Raw genomic sequence first — 19,183 nt, 5'->3', positions numbered from 1 at the left:
CATGATTATACATATATTCATTTTCATATTCTTTTTCACTGTAAGCTACTACAAGATATTGAATATATTTCCCTGTGCTATACAGTATAAACTTGGTCATCTATTTTATATATACCAGTCAGTATCTGCAAATCTCAAACTCCCAGTTTATTCCTTCCCACCCCACTCCTCCCTGGCAACCACAAATCTGTATGTCTATTTCTGTTTTATATATAAGTTCACTAGTCTTTTTTTTAGATTCCACATATGAGTGATAACACATGGTATTTTTCTTTCTTTTTTCTGGCTTCCTTCACCTAGAATGACATTCTCCATGGCCAACCATGTTGCTTCAAATGGCACTATTTTATCATTTTTATGGCTGAGTAGTATTCCATTGTATAAATATACCACAACTTCTTTATCCAGTCATCTGTCAATGGACATTTAGGCTGTTTCCATGTCTTGGCTATCATAAGTAGTGCTGCTATGAACACTGGGGTGCAGGTGTCTTTTTGAATTAAGGTTCCCTCTGGATATATGCCCAGGAGTGGGATTGCTGGGTCATATAGTAAGTCTATTTTTAGTCTTTTGAAGAATCTCCATACTGTTTTCCACAATGGCTGCACCAAACTTCATTCCCAACAACAGTGTAGGGGGGTTCCCTTTTCTCCACACAATCTCCAGCATAAAAATCACTGTCTTTGCCATAGTAACTCCTCTTCTGGGAATCTAGCTTACTGGAAAAATCCTAAAGAGGGAAATTTTTGTATAAAGAAGATCAGTATCATTTATATATATAAAAAAAAGATGAAGCCAACCAAATATGCAACTAAACCAAAGGAGAATGGTCAAAACACAGTAAACCTATTAATGAGAATATTATATAACCATTAAAATTCAATTTATGAAAAATGCTTGAAAATATGAGAAATATTTGCAATCACTACAGAAAGGCAGAACAGAAAATTATACATACATTATGAACCTACAATTTTTAAAACTAAGAGTAGATAAAAAGACCAAACAATAAACACCAAAATATAATTGTGGATTTTCCTTACACTTTTCTAGACTTTTCAAAGGTCTTCAGCTATTTTTAAATGTAATTACTTTTTAACCCGCACCCAAAATCTTGTAAAGGTGTCAGAGAGAATCAACAAAGTATAAATGTGAGTTAATTACATGTAAACACGAGGAATAATTTTGTTACTATGTAAACCTACCTTAAAATGTTACAATGTTTGTTTTCAGTTATAACCATTTTCCTTAAATCTCTTAGAAAGTTTATGTCAGAGGAGCCATGACATATTATTACTTTCAGCTTATAGTAACATAATACCCAAAGCTTGCATGATTTACAGACTTTTTTTTCTCTAATAAGCTTCATAAAGATTAGAAAGTACTTTAAATTGTTGTAATAAAGTAAATGTCCTTAAAGTTTCCAAATAAAGAAGATCTAACAAATAAATAAAGGCATGTTTTCAGGGAAGAAAACATAGTAAAAAGTAATAATCAAAATATACATGTCCTTAAACTTGAATGAGTCTCAACACTTTCTGGAGAAACAAAAGCATGTAGAAGCAGAGAATAAACAGAAGTTTCTCTGCAGCTTACCACACTTACCATTTAGAGAAGTTATAAATTAGCACTATCTAGTTTTCTGACTATTCATATTCTGAAACTCAACAGGACACATTAGCGAGTAAATAGTACTCAATTATCTGAATGTTGGATAAGTATGCCAACATAGCAACCCCACCCTGTTAGGTACTAGCTAAAATAGGCTATTTAATCTTTGAGGCTTAAAAGCCTCCCAGAATCTCCTCACAAAAGAGAGATGAGAGTAAAAAGAGATGAAAAAGAAGCAAACAACAATTTAAAAATGCACCTGCCTCTGAACAAGGTAGTATACCTTAGAACATAACCACAGCTTCTTGTACAACACTTTAGTCAGCAAGCAAAACTGTATTTTAAAGGGATGCTATTTGTTAAAAGACAACATATTATTAGGGAGACAATATCTGACTCCAATCAAAATATTATCATCATGTTTTCCTTACCTTACAAAATACACACACACTTCCCTCATATGAATAAATACATATGAGGGTGGGAGAGCTACTCTTAACCCAGAAACAGGTTCTGCAACGCCCAGAGATCCAACCTGCCTTTGTGAGATGATGAATCCGTCTTGGCATGATGTTCAGCTGATGCATTGAAAGAACCAGAGTCACTGCCAATATCCTGCAGAAGGAACTGACCTGAAGACCAGAAGCTGCCCTAGGCAGGCCTCTGGGGAAGGTGCTTCTGTCCAATGAACACTTGTTTGGTGTTTTTTCTTTTCTTTCTCTTTTTTAAATGGAGGTACTGAGGATTAAGCCCAGGACCTCGTGCATACTAAGCACACGCTCTACCACTGAGCTATTCCCCCCTCTCCCTGCTTCCTGCTTCAGTCCAATGGGAAGAGAGACACAGGCCTTTTACTGCCGGGCCAGGAGACCCAGCTGACCATGGTTACTGGCCTGAAGTTCAAGAGTGAAAAGAGTCAGCAAAATGACCCCACTCCCCAAGAGTCTGTTCAATTATCTAGTAAAGCCCAAACTTTGAAGAGCTGGTAGAACAGGGTTTTGCCAAGACAAGCACAAGAGGGTGAGGGAGATGTTAGTATGATTAATCAATGCCACCTGAGGCAGCAACTCTGGGTGTGTCCATACTGTACCTCGGTCATTGCCTGGCTGTGACAAGACGTTCCCTCAGCTCCTGCCACTGAGGACTAGATCTTCCAAAGGAGATACTTCCACCTTAACTTGTCCTAGATCAGGCTTGGCATCCAGGGCTGAGAACACAGACCTCCCTCTTGCCACAACCCACTAACAGACAGACATAATAGACACCACAACATGTGCCAGATTTATATTTACACCCCTACCAAACAAAGGGGTCTTTGTCTTTTCCCCAAGTCATGTTTTGATACTTCCGAATTCCAACAGAGAAAAAGGAGAGCAGCAGATAAGCCCAGCAGGGGTGAACTGGGGGACGCTATTCCCTGGTGGTCCCAGAGTTTACGCCCCCAGACCCTACAGCTCTTAGTCACCCTGACTGCAGGAAACTGCGCTCAGAGGGTGCAGATAAGTGACTGACTAACTGTACTTCATATCCCTAACTGTATGCGCTCATCTGTCCTGTCTCCCTGATGATGTCAGCTCCTTGGGGGCAAGACCCTATCTTCCACTTGGTCAATGATTTTCACACAGCTAGAAGAACGGAATACCCTGTACTCTCTACCACATGATGCTAAGGGAAAGGAAACACACAAATGATGGATGACAACAAACCATGGTCCTCCCTAACACACCACTAAGACAGCAGAGCTACAAAGATAGTAAACGTTAGAGCCAACACCTAGGGCTCCTACTAGAGTACTGTATAGAAATTTACATATTTATATATATAAATAAATTAATGCAATAATTGCTTTGCTTTGCTCACTGCTAGCTATGACTTTTATCATCCACTCTTCTTGATTTTACTGTTCTTTTTAAGGTCACAATGTATTTCCTGCCACATAGCTGGTATTCCCCTCAAAAAGGAGAGAAGGAGAGAAAGAACAGACCTACTGCAAGCATCCTGCCACGGCCAGTGAGCTCTGCAGTTCATCCCACCCAGAGGCCATAAGCATATCCTTTCAGATCCGAAGCCACTTCCTTCTTCCTATGAGGAACGGCAAGATCAAGTGTCTTAGTCAGAGGAGCACCCCTGGGCCCTTTCTTGCAGACTGCTCAGTTCTGCTCAAGAGGGCCTTGATTCCTCCTTTATTCTCTTACTTGTTTCACTCTCTGCAGCAGCCCAGACACCCCAAAAGCAGGACTCCCTGAAATGAGTGACCTTTATCTTTTTTTGCACTAATATATCTGAGGGAAATCCCTAACACCAGATATGTGTTCATGGGTTAACAAAACAGACAACCTCAAAGACAGCATCATTCACAAGGGCTGAGGACAGAATTCCATAAGGGACATTAAAAAGACTGTGGAACTTCTATGTATTCTGGCATCTCAGGTAATATCCTGATGGAAGGATAAGGAGGCTTCCACCAAAGGCATACATGACACACATATACAGCAGTCCCACTTTGGATATAATGCCAAAAAAAAAAAAAGCTTAAGACAAAACAACTTTACTGACCTTATGAGGGGTACCAAAGTAGCTTTTTTCTTGCCAGTAAGCTAGGCATTCAGCATGAAGTTGGCACTTTCAAGGAGGAAAAAAATGATCACCGGACCCAATCAAAGCAACCCATCTCTACCACTATCAGAGAATAAACAAACAAAACAAAACAAAAAGCCCTTGGCTTCCCTGAGATTCACTCTGCAGTGATTCCAAAACTATCCTAGTGTAAAAATTACCTGGCTCTTTCTAAAGTATACAAATTCCCAGATACTATTCCAGACTCACTGAAACAGGATCTCCAGGAGAAGACCCCAGGCATTCTTATTATGAGAGGTTAGGGAAACACTGCTGGACAGATGATCCCCTCCTACCAGAGCCCATCTGGGCAGGGAGGTATAAAACATAGTGTTAAGGTGATTAACCCAAGCAATCACCCCAGACGGGATCATCTTCATGCTCCTCACAGGGTTTGACTCCTTTTATGGAGAGGTGGGTGTCAGTTCAGTAAAGGGTACCTCTGGATCCCTGTCACCCACAAAAGGATCAGGAATCTTTGAGACAGATTCCTGAGAAGATGTCAGTAGGTGCAAATCATACGGAGGCAGATTACAGCTAAATATAAGATTTTTCTAAGAAATACATCTGTCCAAAGCTGAACTCACTGCCTCTGGAGGCAGGGAGCTGTCTATCACAAGAGGTGTTCTGGGACAAAAAAGGCAGATTACCTCCTAACTAGGATGTTGTATGAGGATCAGAATCAGCATGGGACCAAATGAAGGACTAGATGAATTTTAAAGTTCCTGCAAACATGTAAGCCAACAAAGAGGAAAATTTCAGCTACACATCAATTAATAAAAAGAGGTAGAAGTCTGTAGATGGGGTCAGCCTCCAACTGATCTTTTCTCTTCAAAGGAGAAATGAGCATAAAGACACACCTCTGACTCACTGTCACCTCTCTTTCAAAATGTACCAAAGCTGAGGAGGACAGAGCACGAGTCACAGGTGCTGCAACCAGACCCTGCTGCCCAGCCGACTCTGCACGTTTGGCACAGGCCAGAGAAGGGATGTGTGTGACACGGTCCCTGCCCTCAAGAAGCAACTTTCATTTCAGAGATAGCTCACACTCCATGGTTCTCCCAAAACGTATCTATCACGTCTCACTTTTGGAGTTTTTGTGGGTGGTAGTTGTTTCCAAGGGAACTGTCTTGGTGGGAAAAAAAAATACTCATCCTTAGTCTAGCACAAGTTTGCAATATTCAGCTCATGATGAGAAAAAATCTCAAAAAAAAAAATCATCTAAACAAATACAAGTTTAGTTAATTCTAATTTAAAAAATACTATTCCAAGAGTTCCCAAAATGTCCAAGTTATAATAACATATGGCAACTCTGAACAAAATGATAGAAATTGCTGCTGCAGTAATACAGTAATACAGGAAGCAGTAGAAGCAACTCAAGTAAGAGGCAGGGGGTGGATGCCAGCGCCTTTGAGGTTAAATTCCAAAGTCAAAGTGACCTTTATGAATTGCAGAAGTGATCACAAAAAGAGAGAGAGAGAGAGAAGAAACCACACACAGAGAGAGAGAGAGAGGGAAATTCAAAGCGGCAAGTTTAAATAAAACATCTGGGGAAGGGAAAAATTTGGTTTTTCCCCCAAATGTAAGTAAGGTAAGTAATAACTCTCGCAAATATTATTTAAAAAAACTGTCTTGAAGTATCGTAGTAGTTCAGAATTAGAAAGTGACTAAAAGTAAATGTTCGATTAAACATTTATTGAATGCCTATTAGATGCCAAGGCACCATGCTAGGTACAAGGGTAGGGGTGGGGACATCAGAATAAACACAAAAGAAAAAACACAATTCTTTTCCTCAAGAAGCACACATTAACAATAAGCACTTGAGGATGTTTTGAGTGTTTCTGTGTATATAAGCTCATTTGAACAAGAGATGGAAGTGGTGCCAAGAGTGGATGAGGCACTGGACTGAGGACCAGAAGACAGAGATTCGAGTCTCGACTCTGTAATTGGCTCAGTGACTATGGACAACAAAGTGCCTGAGCAAACAGAAGACCAAAGCAGTGCTGCTCCCACAAGATCACAAGACTAATTAATAACTGACCTGGAGGAGAATTCTGGTCTTCTGTCTCCTAGTCCAGTAATCCTTCTAAAATATAATACATATGATAGACCGATAAAGAGAGAAAAGTAGAAGAAAAGGAAACCTTTTGGTTTCAAGTCATTTGCAGAGAAAGGGAAGAAGAGAAGAGAAGGAGAATCACAAAAGGATGGAAGGAAAATGAATGTGACATCCAGACAGAAATGTCAAAAAAAGGAAGCACTTAAATAAGGAGTGTGTACACAGTATAAGGATAATGTAAAATTTCTGATCACATTCTCATTCAAATCATAGCTTAGAATTTTTCACTCTAAAATCATTAAAGACAAATAGACAAAGAGTCCAAAAATGATATATATGAATGAAGCTTGAAAAAAGGAGACAACAGAGAAGAAAATGTAGGGAGAGGGGTAGTTTATAATAATATCATGCAACTATATGAAGTCCTTCTAAAAATACAGTGTGGACCCACTGTGCCCAGATGAAGAAGAAGAAATAGCACTATACAGCTTCTATATTTGTTAGCAATTTTAAAAGTCTTTGGGAGTCAGAAGGGTTAAATACTGAAATGGCTGATGAAGTTTGGGTTCATTCTGGAAATGATTAAAATTAAAAAGGAAAGACCCCTCCCCCATATACAAACCTGAAGGCAGAATAATGAAATATCATTGGGTTCCAACCAAGTTACTGTATCAGAATAGCCTGTAAATCTTAAAAAATATAGATTCTCAGACCTACTGTACCAGAATCCCTGGGTGTTGAGTCCAAGAATCACCCCAGCTGATTTTGATGCAGCTAAGATTGGAGCTTTGTTCTATCACAGTGGACACGATAAAGAGGAAGACCACTAGGAATGGCACCAGAGAATGGGAACTAGATCAATGCAAATTTTGTGGGCAAAATAGAATTTCTGCGGGTGTGATATTTTAAAAATGTATTGTAAGGCTGGTCTGAAGCATCCAAGCATATCCCACTGAATTTAAACATTTTCTAAAGATCCTGAAGTCAGCAACTATAGTTCAGATGAACCAAAAGTCATTCCTCTACACCATAAGAAGCTACAGAAGAGGCAGGAGAATGAGAATGGCACAGACACCAAGGAGATGTGGGTAAATATTTTTTAAAATCAAAACATCAAGAAAAAGAAAAGTGAGACTAAAATAATCACTCTCCTTCATCCTCCCTCCCAAAAAAGAAATAATAATAGTAGATAAAGGACAAGAAGAAAAGGAAAACAGTTTTAGAGTAAATTTTATCTCCATCTGAAAGAAAAAACAATTACTCCATAATTTTTTTAAAGGCTAGAGAAGAATTCAACTGAGAAATCATCTAATCGGCAGCAAAACCAGGGAGTCACTTCCCATCACGAAGCAAAAGAAAACAAGGAGTAAGGGGTGGTCCTGGATGGCTGCTTAGACAATCAGACAGATGTGTTGACGGTTCCTTGCCTTAGGAACCCAGTGATGTTTAAATTAACAATTGGCAACTAGCCAAATACAGGAACACTCAAAAGTTTGGAAGGGCATGTTAAAATTGGTACCTTGGCAAAACACAATGACACTAGATTGAGAAGATTCAAGAACTTTCACTGCTAGACTAAAAAGATTTAAGGTTTGTACCAAGAAACAGGTTTTGTAATCTATTTCGTTACAGTTTAGCGACTGAGGAACACCTGTCTAAAAATCAGAGTATCTAAATCTTGTCCTTTGAGCTAACACTGTAACACTTGTCCACCTAAAAGCTAGCTAGTAGTACTTGGGCTTGTCTACCTAAAAGCTAGCTAGTAATGGCAATACCCCATCAGTGCAGAAGTACAGGTCCTAGAATGAGAGGAGCTCTGTGCGTCAGAGCAATCCTGTGTCTGACATTTGTCTCATCATTGAACACTAAATTTTGCCAATCACCATGCAAACATTTATCATTATTCTCTCCAATTATCTGAAGTAAGTGATTCCTTTGGTTCTGCTTCATAGGTGAGAAGCCTACAGATCATGAAGATTAAATTATTTACTAAAACAAGCTAATGACAGACCAAGGATTATAACCCTCAAACTAGCTCATTGTTTATACTCCTCTCTATCCTAAGTTTACACTTACACTAAAGCTTTCACTCGAAGAAAAAGTAAAGGCAAAAATACTATGAAATATGTGTTTTGTTAAATGTTTCTAAAACAACAGTTTTGGGTCACCACCACACAGCATCCTGATCCACTTCTGAAACTGTTAGGGACCCAAGGAATATGAACTTACCAAGAAGGATCTGGTTGGTGCTGAACAACCCAGCACTGTGATAAATAACCTGATCTCTTTTAAACATCTGTGACTGGCATGTCGACTGCCGGTTAACAATGAACAAAGAGCATATCTTTCTGAAGCTCATCATCTTCCTAAACTTCTCTTTGCCAAGAGACATAACTAATGTACTAGTTTGTTTTGTTTGGTAAAGGTAAAATCTTCCTTCATATCAGGCTAGAAAAAGAAGAGACCCTTTTCAGTTCAACAAACATGCACAGGACCCCATCCCACTGGAAGCAGATAGTTCAGAAAAAAATAAAACACAGCTCTGCCCTGAAAGAACTTTCTGAATACCTTTTGACTGCCATGGATTTAATATACATTCTCTTAATTAATCCTATTAGCTGGGTAATTTCATTCCCATTTTATTGGTTAGTTCATACAACAGAGCTGGATTTGAACCCAGGATTAAAGAGCAGGGGCTCCAAAGCCCAGGCTCTTTCCACTAAACAGTCTGAAGAAATTTGGAATCTAAGGGTGTGGGTGGGATGGGTATGATCTGATTTCCTTTCCTGGATCCAACCCTGTTGCAAATATCCAACCATAAAGAAGCTTTCTAAGGCACCACTTTGAATTAACGTATCCACTTTTCCTCACCCGCCCATGCCCCACCCCCATCTGTGCCAAAAGAACAGCAAAAGCTGCTGCCAGGTTGGAGGAGTTGATGATCGTCACACCACATTCCTGGGGCTGGACACAGACTCTGAAACAGTGCCCGAGCTCCGCGCCTCAGAAAGAATAACAGCAGTTGAGATTTTTAAATCATGTGGCTCAGCATGCAGCCACACCAGTTTTCCTACTGCTCCTGCCTCCACCTTTCAAAGACTGAAAACTTTACACCAGATTCACAGGGACCGTGGATTCAGAGTGTCAGAACTTGGGCGCGCAGCAAAACCCAGTTCCATCCAAACCAAACCCACCCACTCAGACTTGTGGGCCTCCCTCTAGCAAAGCTAAGTCTGGCCGTGAAGGTGCAAGTCGTTGGGCTTGGAGGCCCTGCCCCCGCTCCCTCCACGCCAGAATCTGGCATTCCTTCGCTCAGCCCATCTGCGCTTTGCGACCGGCCACGGTTCCTCTCCGGCAGCCCGCCCTTGGTTCTCCCTCGACCCCAGAAAACGCGGAACCAAGTGGGCAAAAACTGCCCAACTCCCCGAACTCAAGTGCCCCAGAAAGGGAGTTTCTGAGACTTGCTGCCCGGCCTCCCTCCGGCCGAGGAGGCGTGTGTGGGGCCACCGGCCCTGGGGCACAAGAGGCGGTGGGGAGCGCGGAGGAGGGGGCGCGCCTAGGGAGGGGGTCCAATGATGTCCAAACTTTGGGAACCAAGTGGCCTTGCCCCGCGCCGGCGGCCGAGCCCGGCCTCCTCGCAGAGTGGAGGACAGAAGGGTGGGAACTGTCGCTCCAGGTGGCCGGCTGGCCGGGCCGGGCCGGAGGGGCTCGGACCGGGGCGCAGGGGACAGCACCCCTCCGCCGGATACTCACCACGCGCGGGGGCCGCGCGGCACAGCCAGAGCGCCAACAGCGCCCACAGCGGAGCAGAGCGCAGGGCGGGCATCTTCTCGGTCGCCTCCTCCTCCGCCGCCGCCGCCTGGGCAGATCCACATGGGGAGGGGGTCCCGACAGAGGAGCCCCCACTTTCTCCTTTTCTCCTCCTGCTTCTGCCGCTCACAGCCTCGCGCTACGCCCCGAAGCTCCGGCTTCAGTGCCTCCACTCCCTGCACCCCAAGTCTGCCAATCCTGGGCCGCCGCCTCAGCCGCCGCCCGAAGTTTGGCTGAAACTTTCTCGGGTGTGCAGGCGAAGCAGCCTCGTGTGTCCTTCCGCCTCGGCCGCCTCCTCCCACCGCAAACCCCGCCCCGCTGTCGCCGAGGCCAGGCCCCGCCGCCTTAGGCACCCAGGGGTTTCCCGCAGGAAGAAGCGCCGGCCCGAGCTGCGCGCGGAGGGATCTACTACGAGCCCTTAGACACCCCCTCCTGCCTCTCCAACCCGCTTCGGGTCCCGACGCGCCTTAACTCAATCGACGCTGGAGCCTCGCTGGGCCTGGCCTCTGCCCCAGGGGGTGGGTGTTAAGACTCTGAACTTCAAACGCTAGGGCCGCCAAGATCCTGAACTTGAAGGGACAGACGGACCTCATCCAGTGAGATAGGTATCGCCCCCATACACCCACACACCCCGGGCTAGCCAGAGGAGTGCCTTAGAGAAGGACCAGTGCTGTCAAAGAAGGTAATGGGGCCAAGGCTCCAAAGTCCGTTTAAAACGAACAGAGCCATCAGCTGGGTTGTGCTAAACCCTTCATTCATTCATTCAGTCAGTCAGTCAGTCAGTCAGTCAGTCAATTTAGCAAATATTTCTTAAGCTCCTTACTTTGCTTAGCAGCGTGCCCAGCACACTGAAGTGATGCTAAAGACACATGATGCACAAGCTAGTTTTGAGAACCGAGACTTTGTTGCTGCGGGCTGCGGGATTCAGAGAAGGCTTTCATGCAGGAGCTGGGATCAGAGCAGAATCTTGAAAGGTTAGTAATGGATGCATATCACACAGTATATAGTAAAAGAATATAACCAGAATATAATGGTTACTTCTAGGGCGGGAGAGTCGGGGATGTGATCAGGCATGGGTACAAGTGGGCTTGCTATTTGTAAGAAAAGAGCTGAAATAAACAAACAAAAAGTTTGTGTGAGCATGGCATTCCAGGGGAGAGACATCATAAAAGCAAATAAGATAAGGGAAACTGTAGATGAGGTCTGGCACTATTAGCAATGACGGGAGTCAAGGAGGGAAAGGAGTTTGGGACCAGATTATGCAGGACCTTGAATGACAAGCAGGAGGGAATGAGGGGTACAGTTATATCTCAGGTCATTAAAAAAAACCATTGAAGATTTTTGAACAAGAGTGAGACTTGATGGAAAGGAAAGTTGCTCTGATAATCCCGTGAAAAATTGATTGTCAGGAGCAAAAGGTGAACTAGAGTCCAAGGACCAGTCAGGAGTCTGTGAAACAGTCCAGGCATGGGGTGATGAAGGCCTGAAGTAATGAGGTAAACGTCAGAATGGAAAGGAAAGAATGGATCTCAGACAATCTTGAAGAAAAGAATGGGGGCAGGGGGGCAAACCTGTGTGACTAATTGGATGTGGGAGTTCATGATCCTGTTGGAAAGGGAAATCCTACCCACAGAGCCTGATAGTCCAAACTTCTAAAAATGGCCTTCACTTCATTGGGCTCCACATCTCGTCTTCTCTGCCCCCACTGTGAACTTTACACAAGAGCAATGTTGAATGACTTGAGATTCCCCTGAACATATCTTCTTGTTTCGGTCTCTGTACCTTCTGCTCCCTTGGTTTGGAATGACTTTTTTTTTCTTCTTTTTTGGGGGGAATGATTCTTGTAGTCCCCTTCCCTCCTTCTCTTGGTGAACTTCTAACCATTCATCCTTCAGTCCTAAGAAGGCTCTGTCGACATTGTAATGAATTTCTACCCCTCACAGTCCCTCCGCTGTACTGCTTCTTTATCTTACACTGTTATCTATTTTTCAAACAGGACTGTTCATATTTCTAGCTTCTCAATCAGATTAGGAGGTCTCTATGGGCAAGGACCATGACCTTACTCATTCCCAATCTCTATCACCTAAGAGATGTTGCTAGAATATAAATAAAACAACGTTAAACAAGTGCAAGTCAGTATGATCATAGGCCTATGACGTTCCAAGCTGAATTTTAATAAGCACTTTATAATAGATAAGCAAGTACTACTATTGAAAGTGGTCACCTTAGGATGCTGGAAACTCTTTTCGAAAATAACATGATCAGTCAAAATAGTTTTGGAATTTCCCTTGTGCAAATATGTTCAGAGAAAGATGATAACATTACTTTTTAGTTGTTGACCTATGGAGTAACCAGCTTGATCATTCTTCTTACTCACTAAATATAGTTAGTTCATAGTGACTTGACCGTATACAAAATTTTTAAATCACCTACAAAGATTAGATTTGTCACCATGAAAAAATATCCAGAAGAATGTAAAGGTAGTCATCCCCAAAGAGCAGCTCCTGAAACAACTGAGGCTATGACAACATTATTAAAATAGGTGTGCAATTTTCTCAAGGTGACTATTTCTAGGAAAGCATTTATTATGGTCACATATAACTTTTGTTGGTTTTGTTACTATGTTGAACTTATTGCATACATTCCTAGAGGAATACAGAGTAAATGTTATGAATGAAAGTAGGGAAAGGCTATGACTGAAGAGGTGTTTGAAAAGACATGTTTTGAAGGAAGCTATGGAAAGAAATTGGGTACAAAAAGGGAACTGAAAATCAAGGGAAGAAACTGGAATCAGTGAAGACTGGGAGATGAGAGCAAGTAAGTCCAACCCATTAAGTGGCATTTTGGTGAATATTTACCACATACCAGATCCTGTATTAAGAGCTGAGAGATACAGAGAGACAAGTAACCAACAGTTTTATCCAGTGTAACAAGTAGAATGTTGTGGGTTCACAGTTGAGGGACTGTGTGTCAACAGCTGGACTAAGAATTGGAGGACCAGATGATTAATGAGGTGAAGAAGAGGAGAGTTCTCCTGGTTAGAGGTCTAAGCTGTCTCAGGCAGAGGGAGTGAGTATAGAGGCAGGTGAACAATAGAGACTAGAGATTGTCCCCAAAAAATTGTCCCCTAGGCAGGGGCTGTGGGAGTGCAGAAAAGATAGGCATTCGCTCCTAAAACTGGGAACTGCTTAGGTGTGAGAGGAAAGGTAGACCAAGAATCAGCAATGACCTCAGTATCTTGAAGCATGATGAGCTATTCCCGGATAGAGGACACACAGGAAAAGAAAGTTTGATGGAGTAGACAAGCAGGCAAAAGATCCATGTAGCTAGAAGTGGGGAAACTGTTCAAGAGTAGCAGCCACAGCTGTTGACTGCTTTAAGGAGAGCTAGGAGGAGCCTGACTGACTAGCAGGATGGAATTGCTCTGAAAAATGCTTTCCACTATTGAGGTCTGTCCTCAAAGCTAAGCCTAAATTCCACTGTGTGCACTTAGGTGACTGTTTCCCTGATCCCTGTGAGAAGCCAGGGGTCTTGTGGTGGTGTCTCAAAACTTGAGTAGCATCTGAGGACATAAAATGCCAGGATCTGCCTGGTGATGTCAACCCCAAATGTACTCAACAGTTTAATTACTCAACTAGATTGGGGACTGGTCTTCCATAAGGACAGTGCTCTATTGAAAGCAAATCCTACTGTGTAGGAGAAATTGGCAGGAAAGCATTCAGGTGACCCTACAACTCAACATGGCTATTGCTATTCCTTAAAGTTCCATAGCTTGACTAATACAAAGAAAAATGAAATTCCACAGACGTTCATTGGGAAAAAAAATCTCAGTCTCCAAAACTAAATTAAAATCTATAGACTATTCACAGTAGAAAAACATGAGTAAGAGTCACAACTAGTTTGGGTTTTGTGAAAACTAAAAATATACATTAGTCTTTACTAATTATAACGCACGTGTAAAATCGCCTTTCAAAACAAATGCAGAATTAGGCACTTATTTGTTATTGTGTCTGTTCTTTCAGATCCAATAAGCTGAAAAAAATTCTCAGTGGCAGAGATCCTATGTTATTTGTCTATTTTGCCCCAGTTCGTAGCACAATAGTTATCACACATACTGCTCAAAAATATATGTTTGAAATAAATATTGACTGAGGAGTATGTATAGCTATATGAATTGAGAGAGAGGTGCAAGAGTAATGCAAAGTCTAGGTCTTTTGGAAAATCCAATGCTAAATCAGCTAAACACTATATATGTTGAAGAAGAGATTCAAGTATAGGGTGATATGTTAGGCTATTTCATAGCTTGGCAAATCAAGCTACTCCACACATCTCACCACATAACCCAGGAACCCAGGGGTGTGTAATGAAGTGTTTGTAGAAGCAGGAATTAAAGGGAAGATTTCATTGCAAAATAATGCCTTGCATTTGTGCAGTGCTGTAGGTTTTCCAAAACACTTTTAAGTATATTATCTCATTTGATCCTCAAAGCAATTGTGGGAAATAGCCAAGCCAGTCATTATTATCCCCATTTCACAGATGAAGAAACTGAGATAGAGGATAAGTGTCTTGCCTAGGGTTAAGCAAGTAATTGGTGACAGAGCTGAGACAAAACCCCACTGTTTCTGATTTCTTACTCAGTTTCATCTCACTGTCCCTTCCTGCAACACTGTGAAGCCCATCCAAAGTGATATTTCGTGTGGGGACCTCTGGGCAGAGGTCTGGGCACAGCTTCTTATCACTTCCATTTTGATACAGAGCAAGCTGACCCACTGTAACTAGGAAACCTAAGCAAGCGAATGCGAATGCATTCTTTTATTTAAAAGCATCTTTTGAGAGCCTACCCTCAGCAAAACACGTCCTTGACTCTGCGGCAGTACAGACAGCAATCAGACCCGGCCCCTGTTCTCTAGAGATCACGGGGCAGTGAGGGAGGCCAGCATACAAAGAACATAACGACAACAGTGATAAAGCACAGGCCTCTGGGAAAGTAGAGGGCACTGTGATTAATTCTAAGGCCAATTTCATTTCATCCTGTCTCCAGCCAGCAACGTATAAATGACCTGAGGTGGCCTATACAACTAGACTATATACAGTGTGAACACAAGAACCATTTCTTACTCATATTTGTAATCCCACAGCAGTTGGTTCTATGTCTTGCATGGAGTAAGTGTCCAATAAAGACTCACATCGGAGAGGTCCACAAGTTCAGCCAAACAGAGGACAAGTTCCAGAAGGCAGGCATTAATCTCAAGAGTCAAACTAGTGCTGAGAATCAGGAGCCAGTCAGACCCTTTAACTGAGCGTAGACCCAGATGAGTAATATAAGAAATTGTAATGTGAGCTTCTCGACATATTTTTGCCCTTTTAGGAATGTGATTATCTCAATTTAATTGATGTCAAGGAGAGGAGAATTTAAGATTCTCCTTGTATAATTAAATCTTCCTCATGTACATGTACTATATGACAATGGCTCCTATAAAACTTAACTAGGAATTCAAAGTTCTCTGCAATGCATGAGATAAGCAGGAAAATTAGTATAGGAATGCTCACGTTAGTACTACCTGACTTAAATTTTTCTTTCAAGTATTTTAGGTTGGGAGGTATTACACTTCAACTCCTAACTGGGTATATACTTTTTATATATAATGATGTAAAAGAGAAATGACCTGTAAGAACCAGGACATCACCCCAATCCAAGAACAGCATAAATCCACAAGTGTGTAATTAACAACCCACAATATTATTGGATGAGTCGCAGTGTTTCGGTCACTAAAGTGGTTATGCAACTCTGGATATTTGTGAAGTGTTAAGGTGTTTGTTCTCAGAAACTACTCAATTGTTCCTACCCAACATTCTTATATTCTTCCCTCACAAGTTAGCCAAGAAATTCTTGAGCAGTGAGGTCCAGGCAATAGAAAGTTTCCACCTTAAAGTTTGGAAAAAATCTTGATACTATCTGAGTGCAGATCACATGTAAGTCCACTTAGGTGGAATTCAGAATAGTTAACGAAGTATAAGGATGGGGGCATCAAAAATAAGGAAAAGAAATCCCAACTTTTAAAAGTAAGCATTAAAAAAAAAACTTCTAAAGTAATTCATCAGGAGATAATTAATGGCTGGCAACAGGTATTTATGATGGAAGCGTACATGGTCTTAACGACAGGGTTTACTTCTGAAAACATTCTAATTAAAAAGGGAAAGAGTAATTTTATAGGAAAGTACAAATCAGTGGTGTGTGTGTGTGTGCTAATGTGTGCAGAGACAGAGGTGGTAATTGCTGGGCTCAGAGCAGGTATCTGTTGCTGAAGATAATGACCTTGTAAATATACCGGTAGGGTTTCCAACAAAGCTGAAAGTACATCATTATTATTCGCCAGTGTGGAATGGAATGTGAACTTGGAATTCAGCAGGTGAGTGATGGTTGTACTTGATCCGGATACCAACTTGTTTTTAATTATTCTAATTTCTGTTAAAAAAAAAAAAGTGTAGTATGTCTACTCTGTTCTCTTGCTCAGACCTCTGGCCTAATCATTTTTCTTTCAAACCGTTGACTCCTTCCCTCTTATGACACTTACTGAAAATCTAAGCAAGAAAAGAACAGATGCTAGCAACATGAGAATGTTTCCCAGATTAAGATCTACATCTGAGTCCAGGAAAGTACACCTCATTGCTGGCAAGAGCCCTGTGGACAGTTCACACCTGTATTGATTTCTTTTGCAAGATATAGTTACTTCAAAAGAGCCTTCCTTAATTGAACTCTTATGGTCTGGAATGCTTGCCTATCTACTGATGGCTATAATTTAAGGCTATTTACTAAAGACAATGGTTGGAGGTATAGATATATTTGTAAGTGAAGGAGTGGATAGGGTGAACACAGACTACAGACTGACTTAGGTAAACTCCAAGTGCTGGCATTAGGAGACAATCTTCGAGTTGTCTTCAAAAAGGCAAACTTGGAACATGCAAAACATACTATAGTTCCTTGCTTATCCACCACTTGGGGTTTTGAGAGGAAAAGGGAAGTAAGAAGAGTTGAAGAGAAGAAAAGCAGAACGGAAGAGTGGGAGAGGAAGGTGAAAGGGTGCTCTGGAGTAATATGCACCTGTTCAAAAGTGGGGAACTAGCACAAAAACTAGCAAAAGAAGAACCACTGTGAAGTTCCTCCTTGCACAGCTCCCTCTTCCCTCCGGAAGGCCTGGGGTGAACCCACAACATTGTTCTAGAGGTGGGAGAGAACTGCACTCAGGACACCTCCCTGAATTCCCTACGAATAATTCAGAGTGCCCCTACTCGAAATCAGCTCCCTCCATCATAAATATTTGTGGATAATAGTAATAACAATCACATTAATAGTGATAATGGCAGTAATCATTTATGGAGTATTTACTGTGCTGTTAGGCATTGTATTAAGCATGTTACCTGCTTTATTGTTTATAATGCTCCAGCCAGTTTACGAGTAGGTTATTATTAATCCCATTTCTTGGACAGAGAATGTGAAGCCTGAGAAGTTGTCCAAGATCACAGAGCTGCTAAGCAGTGGCACAGCCCAGGTCTTTCTGACCACTCCAGTGGCACACGGTTGACCTCTGCATGGTATGCATGCCTGCCCACAGGTCTCTGCCTTGGAGATCCAGGCCCATCCATTGTTCAGACCACCCACTTGGGCACTGGACAAGTCGTCCTCTTATCATTTATTGTAAGCCGGGTCTCCCAAGCTTATTGTGAGACAGGGCTTGATCACACACCTCCTTTATGCTCCCCTGCTGGATGACACCCAGTCTCTTGCTTAGCCTCCAAACCTGGGGCAACTCAAGGTCTTCATTTCCCTGCTTCTAGCCCCCCTAGATGAGAGAAGGTCAGACAATTCTGCAGGTTGCTTTCACACTACAACTTTTTATTTTTAAATACTGCCTTCAATGTATTGAAGATAAAGCCAGTAAAGAAAGAACTAATTCCACTTATTGCCATATCTTTGTTTAAATTATAAATGATACATATTTTAAAATTAAGGGAAAATTACTTATAATACCACCACTGATAGCACTTTGGTGTATTGTATTCAGTTGTTCCTCCATGTGTACATTTCAAATAGTTATAGTCAAGACATAATGTAATTTTTATCCTGCTTTCTCAGCTAATTTATGTCTTTTCCTATTTTGCTAAATCATTGTCATATGTAACATTGTTAATATCTGCATTATATTCCGGCATTGATGACTTGTAGAGCTAGAATGCTTTCTACGTTAGTGTTGGATCTGTAGCCAGAGTTGTCCATCTTACTGCTGAAACGGCCTCTGCAGAGAATCCACCCATGCAGCTTCCGTTGCCAAAGCTGGTGGGGTGAAGGGGTGGGCCCTCCAGCAGCTGAAATGGATCAGCCCAAAAGAATCCCCTGCTGCTGCTCTCTGACCTCAGTACACCCCAAGCCCCTGCACCACACCTCCATGGCTTCTGTAAGCTTTTACCACTCTCCTCTAGGCTCTTTCTGTTCCCTGTTTCCTTCCCAGCCAAAGGCCTTACTTCCCACTTCACTAAAGACATCGCCTAGCTCAAATATCACCTCCCCTGTAACCTTCCCTAGCCCTCCCCATTTCTATACTGGCAGGCCATCTAAAATCTCCCAGCCTCTCTCCCTTCAACCTCACAACTTATCTCTTATGCATCCACCTTTACTTCCTTTCCTTGCATCTCAGAGAAAAGTCTTTCCTTCATCCCAATGCTAATCCTTCTGCATTGGCCATTGGTTTCACCCCCTTCTCCCTTTTCCAAGACCCTGTTACCATTCATTATCCATCTGCCTCACTCTCACTCATCTCTCCCTCTCTGCTGTCTTAATCCCCTCAACCAACAATTTTCCTCCAGCTTTAACTCACACTTGCACAAGTACTTTCTATTGTAGGCTCAGACACATCTTTTCCTTTCACTCCCAAACCTCTTAGAAGAGTAATTTGTCCCTTTTGTTCTTGCTTCTCCAACCCACTACAGCTTTCCCTCCCTGCAGTTAGCGAGCATCTACTATGTGAACACAGTGAGGAAACAGATGGACAAGGCAGTCCCTACCTCTGAGAAGCTTCCATCTAATGAGGG

The 19,183-nt window shown here is 42.1% G+C and overlaps 1 protein-coding gene across 1 annotated transcript in view; it reads right to left on the bottom strand.

Annotated features, from left to right (window-relative positions):
- NOTCH2 (notch receptor 2) overlaps positions 1–10,369 on the bottom strand; it is a 153,542-nt gene extending 143,173 nt beyond the window's left edge. Inside the window, 1 exon segment of the mRNA XM_032486927.1 lies at positions 10,040–10,369. Within this exon segment, the coding sequence (XP_032342818.1) occupies positions 10,040–10,112 (73 nt within the window). The 5' untranslated portion in view covers positions 10,113–10,369.
- Positions 10,370–19,183: the final 8,814 nt, after the last annotated feature.

This window comes from Camelus ferus, chromosome 9 (assembly GCF_009834535.1).
Source record: "Camelus ferus isolate YT-003-E chromosome 9, BCGSAC_Cfer_1.0, whole genome shotgun sequence".
Lineage (NCBI taxonomy): Eukaryota > Metazoa > Chordata > Mammalia > Artiodactyla > Camelidae > Camelus > Camelus ferus.
The sequence above is the reverse complement of the archived record's forward strand: the minus strand, read 5'-3'. Positions and strand labels throughout refer to the sequence as shown.